This window comes from Gavia stellata, chromosome 11 (assembly GCF_030936135.1).
Source record: "Gavia stellata isolate bGavSte3 chromosome 11, bGavSte3.hap2, whole genome shotgun sequence".
NCBI lineage: Eukaryota > Metazoa > Chordata > Aves > Gaviiformes > Gaviidae > Gavia > Gavia stellata.
This window is the reverse complement of record NC_082604.1, coordinates 19,348,663-19,367,534: the sequence shown is the minus strand read 5'-3', so window position 1 is coordinate 19,367,534 and position 18,872 is coordinate 19,348,663. Positions and strand designations below refer to the sequence as shown.

At 53.7% G+C, this 18,872-nt stretch overlaps 1 protein-coding gene across 1 annotated transcript in view; it reads right to left on the bottom strand.

Moving 5' to 3' along the window:
- DIS3L2 (DIS3 like 3'-5' exoribonuclease 2) overlaps positions 1 to 18,872 on the bottom strand; it is a 176,822-nt gene that overhangs the window by 792 nt on the left and 157,158 nt on the right. The window contains 6 exon segments of the mRNA XM_059822865.1: positions 2,324 to 2,425; positions 3,710 to 3,814; positions 4,049 to 4,179; positions 4,457 to 4,604; positions 9,289 to 9,375; positions 10,575 to 10,758. Of these exon segments, the coding sequence (XP_059678848.1) occupies positions 2,324 to 2,425; positions 3,710 to 3,814; positions 4,049 to 4,179; positions 4,457 to 4,604; positions 9,289 to 9,375; positions 10,575 to 10,758 (757 nt within the window).

The following is an 18,872-nucleotide window of genomic DNA, read 5'->3' as shown; positions in this document are numbered from 1 at the left end:
GCAAGGAGGGAACAACCCCCGCTGTGCCCCGACAGCGAGAGGAGACCCAGGAAGGGAGCACGATGGATGAGAGAGACGCAAAGGAATAAAGACCCCAGAAAATCAATCTCTCCCGTTCATGAATGCGCTGCTGCCTGCTTGCCACCTCCCCAGTCCCCTGACTCCATCTCTTCATGCAATTGTGTGGATTAGAAGTGTAAAGCATTGATCATGTCTGTCCACAAGGAACCATTAACGCACTGCCTGGGACACCGGGAAGGGGCTGCCTCAGGGCCATGGCCAGGCATTTGGGGACTTCGCTTGCCGGAGCCTGGCCCCAAGCCCTGCGCTGTGGCAGAGCTCGACGGGGCCGTCTGCTCATGGCTGGCCCACAGGAGGAGTGGGCACAGAGCCACCGGTGTAACCTTGTCAAACCCTTCCCAGCCCATGCAGCGCCAGCCGCTCCAGATTAATCATTCAGAGCAGGAAAATCTCATTGAGATTTAAATGTATCAAAGTGGCCAGCGAGGAGCAAACTGCAGGGAAATCCTTTTGCAGACGGCTGCCCAGATAGCTGCTGGCTACCTAGCACCAGTCCCCTGCCTGCGCCAGCTGGCAGGATCACAGGAGGCAGTGGCCATGGGGCAGCCCCCCACATCTGGGGGAGTCAAATGGGGATTATCAGGGCTCTCCCCTGCAATCCTGCCTCATCCCTTTGCTGAAGCACTGAGGAACAACACGATTTCACGTCAAATCCCCCAAGTCTTAGGTCCACTTCATACTCAAGCCTTGAGTAATGCCTACTGAGGTCCTGGCCATCTCCTAGAGCTCGGGGATAGGTGTGGGCAACATCTCCCCTCTGTGGCAGAGCCAGCCAGCCCAGACCTCTGCACAGCTTTCCGTAAACCGCTTTCCCCGACGTTCCCACTGCCTGGCCAGGCCGAGCCAAATGGGGAAGCAGAGGCCAAGCGCTGGGGCCAGGCAGGGAGCTGGGGGTGCTTGGTGCCATGGAGTGTCCAGGTGACATCTCCCGTGGTTCAGCACGGCTCCCAGGGATCCGGCTCATCCCAGGGCTGGAGATTTATCAACTCGGGGATCTGCTGGCTCAGAGGACAGCTCAGAGCCTGGTCCCAGGGGAGAGCTCTGGTGTTTTCTTAGGAGGCGTGGAGGGTTCGTGGAGGAGTTTCCTCTACCCCCGCGTGTTTGCTTAACCAAAATGGGCCCTGCTCATGCTGGGGCATCATTTTTCATGCGGGTCCCTGCTAGGGTGTAACTGATACCCACCCCTGTACGAAAGGAGGAACAGAGGCCACTTCGGGCCGTGTCCAGGGGGCTTCTCTGAGCCAAGCTGAGAAAGGAACGCTCAGCTTCAAAGGGAGGGAGGCCTGCAGAAACGCCTGCAGCAGCCAGGGAGCTCAGCTGGCTCTGACAACATCTCCCCTGGGAAGGAAAGGGCTCCCCAGGACATGCATCATACCAGCGGGGAGGGTGAGCCCGGCCCTGTATTGGGAGTCCTTTTCATCCAGCCCTAGGTGGACAAGGATTGGTTGTGCTGGCCTTGGTTGGAAATGGAGTTCAAGTGCAGAGCCCCCAGAGCAGTGCAGGGATAGGCTGGGATTCAACCCGCCTGTCCCAACCCAGGCAGCACGCGGGGATCACAGCAGTCAACACAGCTGTGATTTTATAGTGACGCCAGACAAAAGTTGGCAAAGCAGCACCACTTAATCAAGCCAGACAAATGCGATTGCTCCCTTTGATTGAGTTACCAAGTTAATAGATGACAGGGACACAAGAGAAAGATTTCTAGATGCTGTTAAACCATTTGACACTGCATCTCAGAAGTCTGACTTAAAAAATTCCTCTTAATTGGGTCTCAACCCTGTCACAGGGATGGAAACCTGAAGGAAAGGCCATGCCAGCGAGGGGGCAAGGAATGCCAAAATGGGGGGAAGGGTCTAGACAGGCGCTGCCTTAGGCCTGATCTTACTTAACAACTTAATTGATGATCTGGAAGAAGGAAGTAAACAGCATGTTAATTCAATTCCTGGAGGAAACTGAATTGGGAGACAGTGCACACAGCAGGCAAGGCAGAGTCTGAAGGCTGTGGAGGGGTCAGATGCGGGAGCAGCGATGGGATGGAGTGGGGCTGAATGGCAGAGAAGGTTGAGGCTGAGGTCGGGCTCGCTGGAGAGGGGACACAGAGGGACAGCAGGACCTGACAGCCTACAAGGCAGTCCTGCCTCCCAGACCTGTCCCTGCGGAGATCATGGGGTCCACATGTTGCATACAGCTTCCACGTCAGCCCCATGGTGTTGTGAGCCCGTCCCATGCTGGGGAGTCTTACCTGGGGCACAGACTCCTGCTCCAGCTTCTCTGGCTCCCACATGAGTGTCAGCTCTGGTTTCCTCCCTACCTTCTGGAAGTGGAATCCCAGCAACGGCAGTGCCTGCAGGCAGAGAGAGTGCTGGGAACAGCCTGTGGCCCTGACAACATCCCCCCACTTAGCTCTCCCCCTCCACTTTCCTGTGGATGGGGACAACGCTGCTTTTGCCCAGCATGCTGCCTCTGCAGCTCTTTAACAACCGGGATGCAGCAGCCCATGAGCCTGAGCCTAGCACGTAAATCAGGGACTGCTGTGATACACAAACAGCCCATGTATCACACTATATGCCCTGTTTAAAGATGTCATTGCCAGCCATATAACCAGGTTATTAAGAGAAGATGCTGTCACTAACCGCAGGTGCTGGCCTACAGTGGTGCTGTCACAGCCCCAGATATACCGTCTGATTAAATGAAATGAAAAACCAGCCTCGCTCCCTTTCCTCGCTTCAGCTCCGTGTTCATAGAATCATAGAATCATTTAGGTTAGAAAAGACCTTCAAGATCATCAAGTCTAACTGTAAACCTAACCCTGCTAAGTCCACCACTAAACCATGTCCCTAAGCACCTCATCCACACGTCTTTTAAATACCTCCAGGGATGGTGACTCAACCACTTCCCTGGGCAGCCTGTTCCAATGTCTCACAACCCTTTCAGTGAAGAAATTTTTCCTAATATCCAGTCTAAACCTCCCCTGGCGCAACTTGAGGTCATTTCCTCTTGTCCTATCATTTGTCACTTGGGAGAAGAGACCAACACCCACCTCTCTACAACCCCCTTTCAGGTAATTGTAGAGAGTGATAAGGTCTCCCCTCAGCCTCCTCTTCTCCAGACTGAACAACCCCAGCTCTCTCAACCTCTCCTCATAAGACTTGTGCTCCAGACGCTTCACCAGCTTTGTTGCTCTTCTCTGGATAAACTCCAGCACCTCAATGTCCTTCTTGTAGTGAGGGGCCCAAAACTCAACATAGTATTCGAGGTGTGGCCTCACCAGTGCCGAGTACAGGGGGACAACCACTTCCCTAGTCCTAGTGTTGATCTCTGTCCCCCTGAATTTGTGTTTATTCCCTTTTACCTAGACTAGATCACCCCCAGCACTTAGTAGGAAGAAGCTGGTCCTCGGAGACTGGGGTGCTCCAGACCCCCCCAGCCCCTTGTGCGTGCCTGGGGTCGAGGGGTGGAGGGGAAACCCCATGAAGGCTCCCCCTCCATCGCTTGGGTGCAGCTCTGCTGGCTGCAGGGCTGGCACAGAAGGGCGCCAGGACAGCCACTGCCTCCGATGATGCCAGGCTGCTGAAGCCCTCTCTGGTGAGGCAGTGTTGGCACTATCTCACACTGGTGAGGTACTTACATTGCAGTAGATGCGCTTCTGGACTCCAAACTTCAGCACCAGGACATCAAAGGCCTCGTTCAGGACACCCATCACCATGGCCTCTGACTCCAGAGGACCACACTCCTGCCAAGAGACAGGGCTGTCAGTATACTGGCATCCTGCATCCAGCTGTCCCCAAGGGGAGAAAGTGCCTCCAGGTCCTGGAGCTCTGGAGGTGGTGGTTGCTCAGTGTGTCCCTCACTGTTTGCCTTCCCCAAGGCCAGCTGGGCAGCCACACAGCCTGCCTGGTGGCATCTAGGCTGAGCCTTCATGGGGAAACCCAGAGATGCCTCGGGGGAAGATAGTCATGGCTCTTACCCTGACAAAGATGGCAAAGAAGAGGTCAGCACTGAGCTCCTGCACCCTCTTGGAAGCCATTTTCCGGTCGTTGCAGTGATCTGCCTGTCTCTGGATGGCCTCTTTCTCCATCTTGATGGGGGAGCTGGCACCTGGGAAGGGGACAAGTGACAATGATGTGCCCATGCTCCCTCCTGCTCCAGAGCCATGGCATGGCACCCTGGACCCAGATGCTCAGCTCACCTCCATGTCCCTGTTATTTGAGGGCACCCACATGCCAGGGAGCTTCCCCATGGGATGCAGACTCCAAGCACCCAGCACCCGTGGCAGGCGAGGCAGGAACCCGTGAGTCCTGCATGTGCCGGGCACAGCCACCCCCTCCCCTTGCAGCACCCAGAGCTGCTCCGCAAGCGGCCAGGTGGCACCCACCAAGTGAGGCAGAGAGGAGACGGTGCACTATGATGTCTGCGTAGCGGCGGATGGGCGAGGTGAAGTGTGTGTAGAAGGGCACGTTCAGGGCGTAGTGGCGAAAGAGGGTCTCATCCTTCAGGACGCCGGTGCAGAAGTAGAGAGCCATCTGAAAGGGGTGAGAAGTGAGGGAAGGGTGTGAGCAAGGATGGTGGCAGGACCCTGCACGAGGCTGGAGTGGTCTGTGTCTGCGAAACAGAGCTCCAGTAGCCAACGGTCCCTCAGCTGCTGCTCAGTTAAGGCTGCATAGGGACAAGGAGGGCTCTGCAGGAACTGAGCACAGAGCAAAGGGGGCAAAGCCACTGCAGGGAGCTGCGGGCTGCCAGCTGACCCTGCCTGGCTCCAAGGATTGCATCAGCTTTCATGTCACACATAGGTTTAAGCAGGCTCCTGCTTCTCCTCAAGCCCTGGGGCTCATTTGCCATCCCCTGTCTTCCAGGGGAGAGCCCAGCCTGTCCCATGCCCACCGTGGATGCTTTCCCAGCAAGGGGTCTCGCAGAGCAGCTCCTGTGCCAGGCTCATTGGTTCTGGGTCCAGCTGCAGGCTCCGCACACCCATTGCACCTGCTTGGAAAGCACTGGGGGCTGGGATGAGTGGCTCCTCTGTTCACCAAGAAGGAGGAGACAGCCCCACTGTGATCCCTGCTGCTCCATCCCACGATGACAGCTGGGAAGCCGAGCGGCTGGACTGCCCGGCTAAACCAACACTGGGGCCGCGGCAGCACCGTGCTGCCCAGAGCCTCTTCAGCGGGAACCTCTCCTGGCTGCACTGTCCCTGTTATCCCACATGTTACAGCTTTTATTTTTACATCTGTGAAACACCAGCCCTTGGGGCTGGGAAAACAATGGGCCCGAGCCCAGGCGGGGAGGGGAGGCTGTGAGGGTCGGGGGTGGGGCGGGGGGGGGTTGCGGCCAGGTCACAGCACAGTGGCGATTGAATGAAACCATTTAAAAATAAGAGCAAGTGATTTTAGAAAAACAGGAGTAGCCAGCTCTGATTACAGAGCTGTCCTGGGATCCACGGTTTGGGCAGCTGTATCCTCCGCTCTCCAGCCCAGCGGCACAGCCAGCTCCTGCTGAGCAGCAATGCACTGATCCGGGCAAGTAAATAGAGCAGGTTAAAAAAAGCAGCATCGGTCCCAGCCTTATTATGAGACCCAAGAGCTGGGATAGGAGCTGTGGCGGCTGCCAATTTCCACAACTCAGAATTAAATTGTTTCTGATGGACTCCGCAAAGTACGGTCTCCACTCAATTAGCTCGGCTCCCACCGAACAAGGCTCTGTGCGGTCGGGCAGGGAGAGGAGACATGCTGAGCGCTGGAGGCTGCTGCGGGAGAAGATGAGTGCCCTGCAGACAGACAGCATGAAATTACAGGGGGTTTATAGCACCTATGCCAGGCTCCTGGGCAGAAGCGGGGGAAGGTCCCTGCAATGCCAGGTAGGTAGTCAGCAGAGCATACCCATTTGATGGCACAGGTGAAAATCTCTGCTATGAGGAAGCCACTGGGAAGGGTTCATACCTTTCCTACACCCAGCAGTGCAGGGCAACCCCTACCTTGTTTTAAGTTAGAAAAGATGCTGAAGGTCCCGCACTGCTTGCTGTTGCCTGGGGCACTTCTTCCGGATGGATGTGCTGGCCAAACCCAGCTGATGCTGAGTCCAGCACCATTTTTGACACCCTATTGGCAGCTCATGACCCTCACTGAGGTTGGCATCAGCTTGGGTATCATCATAGCAAAAATACTCCTCTGGGCTGCAGTAAGGTTACGCACTGCAGGCAGCCCAGTCCCACATGTATCTGATACCTGTCCTCGCCACCATGACAGCGCTACCCAGTGACATCAGCCTGGCATAAAGCAGATGTTTTCTCATTAGCAGATCTGACTCACAAGTGGTCTCAAATCCCCACAGTTTGCTGCAATCCCCGGAGAGCCGTGAGAAGCCTGGAAATAAATCAGCCCCAGCCAACCAGGGGAGGCTTTGCTCTCATGGACAGATTGAATCCCCGAGTGACTGAGCCCCTGAAAAATGGTATGTCGCTGCTCCTTCATCTGTTACAAGGCTCCTGGCATGGAAATCCAAGCGCTCTCCCAGACACAGGCATTACCAGTTGCTTCCCATCTCCCTCCTCCTCCAAGAGGCTGATGTCTTGACCACCAGCATGCAGCGAAGATGGAAGATGCAGGCTTGGCACAACCACGGGTTAAACCTGTGGGCAGCTTGTTTTGGCTGATTTAACTGCAGCCTTGTCCCTGAAACACCAGCTTTATCACTGGGAGCTGAGATGTGTGCAGGGATACGGGTGACTCCTCAGTGCCCTGACCACACAGTCTCGCCACACCATCTGTCAGAGCGACAGCCCAGCCCTCAACACCGCACAGGCCCCTGTGTGGCTGTGATCCGCAGCTGTCAACACTCAGATCTATCCTCTCTCCTACGAGGGACCACGACATCCGGGCACATGGGCAGGATGTGGCCGATTTCCATCTGCTCTAATACTGGTGGCAGACAGCAAAAAAATCCTCCTCCAAGGGAATGCTCCTTCTGCTTAGTAGCTGTCTGCCCTTTCTGAGGGGCACTGACATGGCTTTGCACTACCCGTCCTCTGCATTTAGCAGCAGGAATAATGATGGGAATCTGAACTGCTCAGGATTTTGGGGAGCTGTGAGTCCACCCCACAGCGAGTGTGGTCAGGGACCAGAGACCACAGAGAGTAACACTGATGTCTTTCGCCCCTGCAGCGCCATGGTCCTTCCTTATGGACTGGAGGTCATATAGATCCACTGCCGCAAACAAATCCTGGGTCATATCGGAAAGTGGTCCTAAAGATAGGAAGGGAGCGTCTGCTCACCTGGCCGATGGCTTTGGGCAAATCTGAAAATCCATTTACAAGCTAAACAGCAGTTTAGCAAATGGCCAACTGCATAAGCTCACCCCAGGATCAAGACAGATTTCTGCTTCTTCTGGCTCATGCACCACTTCCAATGAGGAGTGGTGGAGGCGCTCTCTTCCATGGAGAGCACCCCATCATGTGTGGCAATACCATCCTGCTGGGGTAGGATGGGCAGATAGGAATGCCAGCAGATGGGAATGCCGCTCGCCATCCAGACACAGGCTGCCCTGCAGGGCTGACAGGCTCAGCTGTAAACTGGGTTTTGCCTATTATGCAAGTGTGCCAGACAGCAGGTTTGCCAGGCCTGAGTGGACTGCACAGCACATCTGAACACATGAGCACCTTGGTCTTCTGACAATGAAATGAGTCTAGTTCCTGCCAAAATCATGTCTCATGGAATATCTCCATTAAAAGTTCCTCCTTCTTCTTTCCCAAACTCTCTGTCTGGTATCTACTCCGCAGAAGACTTCATCCCCAAAACCTTGATACCTCTTTTGCGTAGGGATCTAACCTGTATTCACAGGGCTAAATCTTAACAAGAGTCACTGGGGGGTATCTCAAAGTGCACCCACCACTTCTTAGACCACAGCCTCAGGAGACCACAGAGGCAAAATTTCAGCAAGTCACTTGGTCCCAAAACGCTCATCTCCTCCTTGGTGCCAGGGCAGAACCAAGTTGCCTTCTCCTTGCTCAGCCCTCCTGGCTCACAGCCAGGCTTGCTCCAAGTGCTGTTGCTGGCAAAGCCCAGGCTTGCACCACAGTCAGCAGGACCAGAGAGGGACCCCAGGGAATGCATGTCACCAGTGCATTCACCTGTTAGCACCTTCCACCAGAAAAGGAAGATGTGACAGAAGCAACCAGGACAAGTCAAAGCAGGACACAGGATCCGGGACAACACAGCCAGCTCCAGAGGACACACCCTGCACTTTACAAAGCAGCACTCCTGAGCTGGACAGATATGTGAGGGGGTGATTTACTGAACAGCTTCAGTCCCTAAACCCACTTGCAAGCAAGCATTAAGTCACTAGAGTACAGCAGGACTTCAGGCAACTGCTAATGAGTAAATGGAGCAAACAAGCTAATTAGAAGACTGACAGTCAAATGAGTGATGTTGGGAAGATGATTCATTCCTGCAGTGATAAGCAGGCCACAGCAGAGAGACCATTTCAGGAACATGCCCCTTCTCCCTGTGGGGTAGGACTACCCTCAGAAGAGGCTGTGCTATATGCCCAGCTGCAAAAGTAGAAAGGCAGATGCTTCACAAAAACTTTTTTTGATGGTGGTAAGCACCCGAATAAGTGTTCTGAGCTGCAGACACACCGAACATGACCATCAGCGTGAGCAGCACAAGCCTCCCTCGCAGAGACCTTCACAGAAAGTCTCTTGGTCTGGAGGGAGACCAAAGGGTTTCCAGAGCTTCCCTGCTTCTAAGAGCATGTGTTCGGGTACCATATCGTGCTTTAAGGCCAGTCCCACACCCCTACATCATCCTCACTCTTGATTCCTTCTTTGGACCAGTTGGGATACCACAATGTGAAGAAATGGCACAAACATGAACCACGGAGCCCAGCACCAGCTATTCGTAGAGCAGGCTGGGTCCCTGTGAGTCTGCTAACATCCCGCATGCAACTTCAAGGGTGAAACATCCCAACCAGTAATAACAGGGACACTATGGGGGGCAAGGAAAGGCTCAGCCTGACCCTGCCATCCAGTGAAGCTCTGTTGCCCAGGGGAGGCACTGGGGGGCTGCTGGCAGCCCTGCAGCACCATGTTCAGTGTCCATTCACTCTCCCTCTACGTAACTCTCCAGCTACAGTAACGCAGAAGGGGCGAGGGTTGAAGATGGAGCCACAGCAGACAGCTACAGCCAGACCTGTCCGACAGCACAGTGTTGCTCTTACCTGCATGGGCCTGGAGAACATGTTGGTCAGCACTTCTTTCCTGGCTTCAGAGTATTTGTCAGCACCAAATGTTTCATTTAAGCTTTTCTGGAGGAGAAAAGAGAGAGAGCATTCAGTGTCGGCAAGCTATGGTGGTAGGGGAACCCAGGCAGACCTTACTGGGGCAAACAGCAGCTCGTCAGAGCCAAATTCCTCCTTTCCCTGCAAATCTCCTCGTAAACCAAAAAGTGCACGTAAAATTGGGTTTTGCTCTGGTCTTGAGCCCTGACAGGACTGCATACACAGTCCTTCTGAGTGTTGATCCACCTCCCACGGTCAATGGCAGGGAGCACCCAGCGCACGGGGACCGCTGGCTCTGTCCCCAGACATGCAGCGTGTGAGAGCGCCCGTAGACCCTCTCCTGACCTATGCCTGGCTCCTGTTCAGCTACTGAGAGCTTCAGCGCACAGACTAATAGGACTCTGAGGAGATGTGGATACAGGAGGTCACTGCCTGGGGCTAGTGGTGAGGAAGGGCTGGAGGGGTCAAAGTGCAGAAGAGTAGCTGAGTGCGCAGCCCTGCGTCTGCTGACATAGCCTCCGCACAGCCAGCAAGTGGGAAAAGCAGTCCCAGCTGACGGAGGGGTGTGCGGGAGGCCAGCGGGGATGGGATTAACAGAGGATTATCCACAGTCCAGTTGCGGCGAGTAAAGAAAATCCTGGAACCTGCACTGTGCTGTTCAGCTGGAGTTCAGCCTCAGGACACACTCAGCGGAGGATCAGTCGGATACCTCCCGCGCTGGCTGCGTCTGACCTTTCCCAGCACCGCTCTCCAGTCCTTCCCAGTCCCTGCTCCCCGCCTTGCCCTCTCTGAGACCTTCAGCAGCCCAGACAGAAACACCCCCTTGCAGAGCTACTTTTCCTGCGGTACAGAGCAAATGCCCTGCCCAGGACCTGCCGAGAAGGCAGAGAAAAGAAATGTGGGTGTCCCAGTGAGTGCCTCTGCGCTGAAACATCCTTCCCATTGCCAAGAGGGCAGCGCCGGGGTCACTTGCAAGGTCCTCCTTGCCCTGCTCTAAGCTCTGTGCACAACGTGGCTGACAGGGACAGGCTGGGCCACGCTTGCCCAGCGCTGGTGGGGTCAAGAGCAAGTGAGGGAGGTGTTTTGTTTTGGCATGGGATACTTGTCAGCTCTGCTTGGGCAGAGGGGGACAGGGAATAAATCACACACTGCCACAAACATGCCATCACACAGCTGCCCACCCTTCGCCCGCATGGCCCTGCTCCCTGTCAGGCCAGGGCACTCACATGTAGGGTCCCCGCGCTGCTGAAGTCAATGTCGAGGCCAACTTGGTTGCAAAACTCCATGAGGTCTTTCAGCAGCTTGGTTTGGGGTGGAGGGTGGCGGCGAAGCAGGGCCTGTTCAGGGAAGGAGCGGTAGATCTGATGGGCCACGGCCATGTTCGCGAGCAGCATGAACTCTTCCACCAGCCTGCAGCACGAGAAAAACAACCCCGGACCCCAGTCAAAGGAGGGAGTCCCCTGGGAAGCCAAGCCAGTCCATAGTGACAGGAACTAATACGACATGGGGGCACGGGGGAGCAGCTTCTAGTTGCTGTTATAAGCAAAGATTGGATGTGAGACTGCAGCAAATCCCCCTCCAAATTCTCACTTTCTAGCTGAGGTTTCCCCGGGGACTCAGAGCAGTCTGTCCTGCTGGTGGAGACAAGCAGAAGTCAGTGATAAATTGACAGCTTAAATTAGGATAAAATAATCTCACTTTAGGTCATTTTATCTCCTGAAACGCTTGACAAGCAAAACAAACGCTGTGCGATAGATAGCACGGAAAACAAACACACATCGCTGTCTTCCCCGGGCCAGAGAAAACAGCGTCCTGCTCCCTCCCCAGTCCCGAGCTCAACATGTGTGGTCAAGCCCAGCCACCGAGCCCGGCCTTCACACCGGGCTTCCACCCAGAGCACGATGCAGCACGGCCCCCGGGCAGGGCAAGCCACCAGCGCAGCTCGCTGCAGGGCTGCCTCCAGCATCGAGGCGATGCAAGGACTCTGGGGACTCCTCCATGTAACCTGCAGACTGCTGGGGGTACCCCAGGCTGGGGTGAGCCCCCTGCTTCCACCTCTGAATGTACACACATTGAATGGAAATCTCCAGGGCACTGCAAAGAAAAGCAATCCCAGCACTAGAGATCATCTTTGGAGCATTATGGGTTGTGCTGCCCACTGTAGGGCTGTGCCACAGGAGACTTGTTTAACTGGCCTTAGATAAGCAGAGAGATGTGCTTAACTGGGCTTCCTACTATTTGGTGCTTGTATTCCCAGGGCTCCCAACTGGCGCTAACTGCCAAAAAAGATAACAGATTTACAGAAGTAACCTCATCCTCCGAGCAATGCCCAAGCGAGCTGTCACTGATTACACCAGCTCAGCCCTGTTGCTCCTGCAGGCAAAGCAGCGATTTTGCAGGGCTGGCTGGGGGACCCAGGCTGGAGCTGGTGGTCCTGCAGCTCCTCGCCCCGGCCATCGCTGGGAGGACTGGCCAGGTGAGATGTGCAGGGTGCTGTGCTCCCAGAGTGCTTGCTACAGCAGCGATGTGTTCCCAGCCTGGGAGTACTTGCCAAGAACTCAAAAGGGAAAGGAAATAAAGACAAGCCCAGAGGAGGAATAAGCACCTGACAGTGATAATCAGCCGTGGAAATGTTTGTCTTTAATGGGAAGGAGCTCCCTTAATAAGAACCTTGTGGGTTCTCCCACAGTGTGTTGTGCCAGAGGCCAATACTTCAGACCCCGCAGGGACAGCAGGAGGGACAGTGCGGGAAGGGGCGGGGAGCAGCACAGCCTAAGTGGTAAGGGGCCCCCCATCCTGTCCCCTGAAACACCTGCCGATGGGCAGATGCTACCAGAAGGCCAAGGGCTGGGTCAGTGGTGGCCAATGCGCCCACAGCCCGGCGTGGGAGCAGGGTCTGTACATGCTTGTGACACTTCCAAGAGGGTTCAGCCAAGTTCTTGCTGCTCCTGTGCAGCGAAGCCAGCAGATGGCAACATCGGTCCCTCTATGGCCACGGGCATGGGGGGCTGCGGGACAGCATGGCCCAAGGGTGCTGGGCACCCTGGCTGTGCAGCACCCAGGGGTGGGAGGCAGGGCAGGGAGCGGCACCTAGTAGGTTATGGCATGGCCATCCCCATAGCCTGGGTGTGGGTGGACCCACTAGCTCTCACCCAGCTGTCTCGCTTGCAGGCGGCACTTGGGGAACGGTGGCCTGAGGACACGTGCGAGGCTGTGCTGGCCCACGCTTATGGCTGGGAAGCCCTTTCTGCCCAAGCCAGCTCGCAGCAAGGCAGGGCAAAGAGTGTGGGCTGCGAAAGGCAGCGCCTCTCCTTCCCACGGGCTTTGGTGCAAAGGAAAAGGGAGACATTTCCAGCGCTAGCCCCAGCTACACAGATGCACACGTGGGCAAAGGCTGGCCATGGAGTCCCTGTGCCTCCCTCGAAATGTGGCCTCTACGGAGTGAGGTGCAAACCCATTTTTAAAGACAAATCAATAAACACCCATGAACAGCATCTCTTCTTTGTCACAGGCGCAACGTGCTTACCTCATGTCCTAGAGATGAACACTGTAAGCGAGTGCTCAAGCAGTGCCTGCCGTTCTCGCTCCCATTGTGCACTAGAGTGAGAAGCCTTTACCTCTTACCTCCAGCGACACTTTGGGCTGGATGCAATTTCCACCTGATTAATAAGATCTGTACTTTGTTTTACCATTTTGGGGCTTTTAAATTTTCCTGGAGATATCCTTGTTCTGATGTTGCAGGAAGTACCGATTTCAAGCTAATACCTGAGTGCCCTCCTGCCAGGGATGCTTTTACACCTGAAGGAAGACTAACAGCACATACTTCCCACTTTGCTCTGCAAAATCCCATCCTCTCTCCCTTCAACATGTCCACACCTGGAACACCAGCCCCCAGACAGCATCCAAGACAGCCCCCATCAAGAGGAGGTACCCAGCACATGGTTGGATTGACCATACAGGCAGAAAAATCTTATCAGGAAGCACCCAGGAGCTTTGCACCCATGGCAGGGTGCACAGGACGTGACCACAGATACTCAGAGTTGAAAAGCTACTTGTCTTGCTCGATCACCCAAAGGCAGGGGTTGACTTTGCGAGACATGGCTGCGGTTTGCGCTTCCAAGGTGCAGACAATGCGGACGAGGTCAGACACTGCCCTCTATCCAGGGAGAAGAGAAGCCCCAGGGCCCGAGGGGTCAGTTCGGGTCAGCTCAGGTTAATGAACCACGGTGGCTCAGAAAGGCTCAGTGCCCTGTGGGTTGATGCCAAAACACCCTGCAGGGATGGAGGGTCCTTCCCAGCTCTGGATCACCCGGGGGTCACAGAGCTGCTCCCCGCACACACCCTGTTGCAGCAGCCCTGCAAGCATGAACAGGATTCATCCCTTTCGTATATGAATAAGGAGCTGCTCCGTGCTAACTCCTAGACAGTTTTGTTTCCAACACTGAGATTTAGTCCTCAGGGAGAGGAAAGCAGCTTCCAGAAGGGACAGGTCACAGCTGGGCTAATCCAGAGCATGTGAGAGCCTGCCAGGGTCAGAGGGAAGGGTCTGAGGACAGTGAAGGAGCTGGCATTTATGCCCAGAATTAAGCCAGGTCACCTCTTCTGTAGAGGAATAGGGTCTGTGGCTCAGGACACGAGGAGGGAGCCAAGATCCGCAACGAACAGCTTAATGTGGAGGTCTCACTGCATCTAAAAGGAAAACCTTATTCCCATGTGGGGCTTACACTCTGCATGGGACACTGGAGACTCAGGAGGATGAGCCAGGGCTGGGACAGCCCATGAAGCCGGTACAGCTTCGGGTGCTGAGGAGCAGCAGGGCATAGGGAAGCTGCTGCCCTTCTGCCCTCCCCAGATGGCCTTTTAGCTGCACTTTTAGCTAGCGTCCTCACCAGGGCTTCGACTTGGCAAGCGCTATGCCACGGCTCAGAAAAAAGCAATGGATGCTGAGGCAGGCGGGAGCAGAGGCTGGCTGGCAGCGGCTGGGGGACAGACCACTGCCTGGCACTGGTGTTCCTGGGAGCCACGCTGAAGCCCAGCTAACTCATCAGCAGGTCAAACGACAAGACTTTTTTTTTTTTAACTTTTTTCTTGAACAGCCTAACTCAGAGTTTGGCTCGGTGCGGCTGGCAGACGGGAGTGCAAAGAAAAATATTTCATGGCTAAAAAAATGGAGACAGAAAGACTGGTCCATCTGAACGCGCGCTGAATGAATCCCATGTGAAATGCATTCTAAGGCCATTGCTACAGTTTCCTCTGGATTAGCTGAGCTATCCTTGGCTCCCAGCTCCATAAAATCCCATAAACAATCTGACCTGAACTTTTGCCCTTTCTGTGCTGATGCGAGGCTTCCTCCGCTGTCCCGTGGAGAGGGCTGGGGGTTAGCAGGTGTCTGTCCCTCCCATAGGTGCCTCCAGATCCCGGCTGTCCTGCTCACTGGAGCTGCAGGAGGGAGCGTTTCCAAACCTGTTCGACGCATCATGTAACATGTGCACATGAGAGAGGGAGGAAAGGGAGGGGTGGGACAGTTTGTGAGCTCTGTAACATGCATAAGCATCTTCTGCCGGCTCTTTCAATACCCAGATTTTGCTTACGAGTTACGGGTTTGGTACAGGAGTTAGTGGGTGAAACTCTATATTGTGCCTTATGCAAGAGGTCAGCCGGAGTGTACGGTTTTCAAAAGCACTCGCCTCTGAGTTTCAAACGTGATCAAGGCATGCCATCTCCTAAATCCCACCAACTGCCGGGGAGCTTTCAGGCTCCTGAGATGGTCTTAAACACAGGACTTGGTGCTTTTCAAAGTATCTTAAATGATGGTCACGACTCCTGTAGGCAGGAGAAGAAGAGGAAGAGGAAGAGGACTGATGACACCTCGATGGCAGCTCCAAAGGCCCAAGCTACTGAGCTGTAACTCCTCTCACACAGCTCCTACCAGAGCCAAGCATCCATGGGACATGGAAGGAAGAGCTGCACATTCAGACCCTGGAATTGCTTTAGTAGCAGCATTACTATTTGCTCCATGAAAGGTTAGCTAGACCCTTCCCAATCTCTTGATAGCAACCTTGAAAAACTACTCACATCCTCAGCAAGTTGGTTGGTTGATGGCAAATAAAATATTGGTTTCTCATGTCAAATCTCTGCAGAGTGAAGCGGGGCAAGTAAAATGCCTGTTCGGCTGCTTGTCTCCATGGCAATGTGGCCAGGCTGTACAGCAGCCATCGAAGTGCCCACCCTCCCTGATTAACTTGACAAATGACATTAGCTAAGCAAGGTTTGCTTCAAGGGAGAGACAAGGAGTACTTTGTTTGCAATCCAGTAAGTGCAGGAACGAGGCAGGCAGCTTGGCTGAAGCGAAGCGACATTAAAACATCTGCTGTTCCACCAGTGTAACAGACCCGTAGGCTTCAGAGCAAATGGCAGCGAGGTAGGGCTGAACAGACGAGCACAGCTCCTCCCTCACGCCACCTTCTTCACCTCCATCCCCTCCTGCAAGATGTAACCATTGGGTGTATCCAGGCGTTGGAAGTGTTCTCATAGCTGAGGCATAGACTCAGAGATAAACCCAAAACACCACATAGCTCTCCCATGGCAGAGGTTTTTTGCTTTTGACAGACTGGAGAAGTTGATCCTTTCTTCACATGTAGCTCATTGTGGAAACTTGCTCCCAAAGGGACAGAGCTGAACCATCCTGACCTGGAGTCTGAGCTGCCTTCCAATGGTGGTCCATCCGGCTGGGTGAGCTGCCACCAGGTAAATCCCAGCATCTTTCCAGCATCTCAGACTTGAGCCAAATGTGACCAAATCATTTCTGTAAAGGTTACCAAACTTCCTTCCCCTATCCCATTACAAAATCTCATCTGCTCCTCTCCATCTTGTCTCCCCATCACACCACTTGCTCCCTCCTGCACAGGGAACAAGGCTTTTGCTGTTCAAACTCCTTTCCAGCTCCAGATGGGTTTACTACCCTGGCTCCGCATGGGTTTGTGCTTCAACCAGCAGTCAAGGCCTCTGGTTTCTCAACCGATAGCTACAAGTCTGCCTCAGGTGTCCACCTCCATGCTGGATCCCAACAGGGACAGGACAGAAGAGCTTTGAAGGCATCACACTTAGTTTGTGTTTGAACCAAACAGTGCCATGGGAGGCTAGTGCTGAGAAAAAGCAGCCCTGATCTGTTTGTGTGTGTCTGAGAGGGCTCTAAAGACGCTGATGGATATACGTCCCCTTGCTAAGGGCAGTACATCACTGACAGCCCTCGCTCTCTGCTGGCTTGAAGGGGGATATCGCTGCAGTGCAATCTCATAACAAACAAGAGATCTACAGCCACCTCCTGGGAATGGGACTCTACATCGGGCTGCATTCACAAAGAGAAAGCCACCTTCCACAAAAGACTGCAAACAGTCCTCTGCACGTCCAACAGCAGCAGCAGTATCAGCTGAAGAAAACTGGTAAAGAAACAGCATCACAGTTTAACCAACAAACTCTCTCCAAAGTGTTAAGTCCAAAGACGCCGGATGTGGTACGACTTTTTCTTCTTTTCTTTAAATCATGTACGTTTATTTTTGATTACAGCTCTTCCATGAAGCAAAGGAACTAGAGAGGTTTCTATAAAAGCTCTTCTAAAAGTAACATGAGCTAATTCCACATCTCCTGAGAGCGCAGCCAATGACAGAATCATGCTCTTTGGTGAGTAGCTGGACCAGCGCTTGCGATGGCTCTTTTCCATGCAAAATCCTGCAAGAACGGTGTACTGTCTTCCTGGTGACACTCTGCCTATCCAACAAACAGGAGCATCTTCAGCCACGCACTCCAGAACAGCACTGCTGCTTGAAGAGTTATGAAAATCAAATCCCCTGTTATCCAAAAAATTGGATTGCAGTGTTATATATAAGCCTTGCAATGTTGGTGTGCAGCTCCCTTTGCCAACGACAGTTGCCAAAAACCCAAAAGTCCTACTTTTTTTTGAAAGAAAAAGTAGTAAAAGGCAAGAATCCTGGCAGTTCCTGGCTTGATGAAAGTCATTTGTGCTCCTTTCGCAGCTAGTGGTAGCTTTGAACAAAGCAGAGCTGAATAATGGAATTACTCCACTTTCTGAGATTGCTCAATTAGCTCTTGGTTAAAATTGTTAACATTGAAACTTGATGAGAATAGCAGCTCTGAGGCAGTTTTAGATTCATTTCTTACTAAGCTAGAATGGCTTTTCCCTCTAATGAACTCCCTTTCCGGGGTATAATGAATGCCCTTTTTATTAGCTATGGTGCCTTCCCAGTAATAGATGCCTACAACACAAATGCATGGGAGGGTTTTTTTGAATACAAATGTCACTTACTGGCCACTCTCACACCTTGAGGCTGGAAATGCCACAAGACCACTCTCTTTGCTTTATCCAAATTAATTGTGGTATGGTGGAAAACCGTTTTAAGCTCTCAATACTAAAGCTGGGGCTACTGAAGGCATTTGGCATGATTAGGAATTAATTGCTTAAAGCCTGATGTACTGGGTTTGCACACGGGGATTTAGACTGCTAGAAAAAACTCAACCATTTGCCTAAGTTCCTTTGAAATTATCAACGCCACTTTGCAGCCCCGTTACATCAAAGAGCTGACTTAATCTGGCAGCATGACGTCAGGCCAGACGTCGGGGCACTGAAGACGGCACAAACAGCCGTGGAGCCTCTGGCACTTCTTGGTGCTCAGCTGTACAGATGGCAAATGCTCCCCGCCTGGCCTGGAGCTCCTCAACCTCATCTGTGGTTTCTATGGAGAGGATAAAGTCAATGCCTGACCGTCCCACTGCCCCCCATCCTGTCTTTGCCAAGTGGCAAAGGAAACGTCATCAAACTGAAGAGCGAGTGTTGCAGAGGACGCAGTCTCTGCAGGCTGCGCCTCTTCATTAAATGTTAATATGACTGCAGTCTGCTCCTTTTTATGCAAATTGGCAACAATCTTTAGACTCCTGGCATGAAGCTGAAGTGCCCCTCCGTGCCAAAACAGCATCTTCCGCTGCCACGGGCTAGGGATGAAAGCTTAGACCTGCACGCACATGCTGGGCCACGCAGGACATGAAGGCACAACTTCAGCAGGCTCCCTCAGTCCCAGCTCCAGCATTCTCCACAATTTTCTCAGGGCTATCACATTTTTCAGCCAGGGACAGATGACTTCATCCTCAGCATCGCAGACAGAGGAAGATATCCCTCCAGGAATGGCCCTCCTGGGTCAAGAAACCCCTTTTTCCACACGCCCCAAAGCCCGCAGAGTGCTGCTCGCTTGGCGTGGGCACACAGCCCCACATCTACATCCCTCCTAGAAATGCCTCCAGTGGCCAGGGCTGCCTGGCGCTGCTGTACACACCTCCCCACTCGTGCTGGATGTCAACATCAAAGCGACGGCACTGTTTGAAAACGCTCCTTTAAAACACAACCCCTTCGCCCTGCCTAAGCATTTCTCCGTGGGGAAGACAACGGCAGCACTGGAAAGGGTTTGCGATCCCTGGGTTTAGCTCCAGGGGCTGTGCAGCTGGGAATCCCAGCC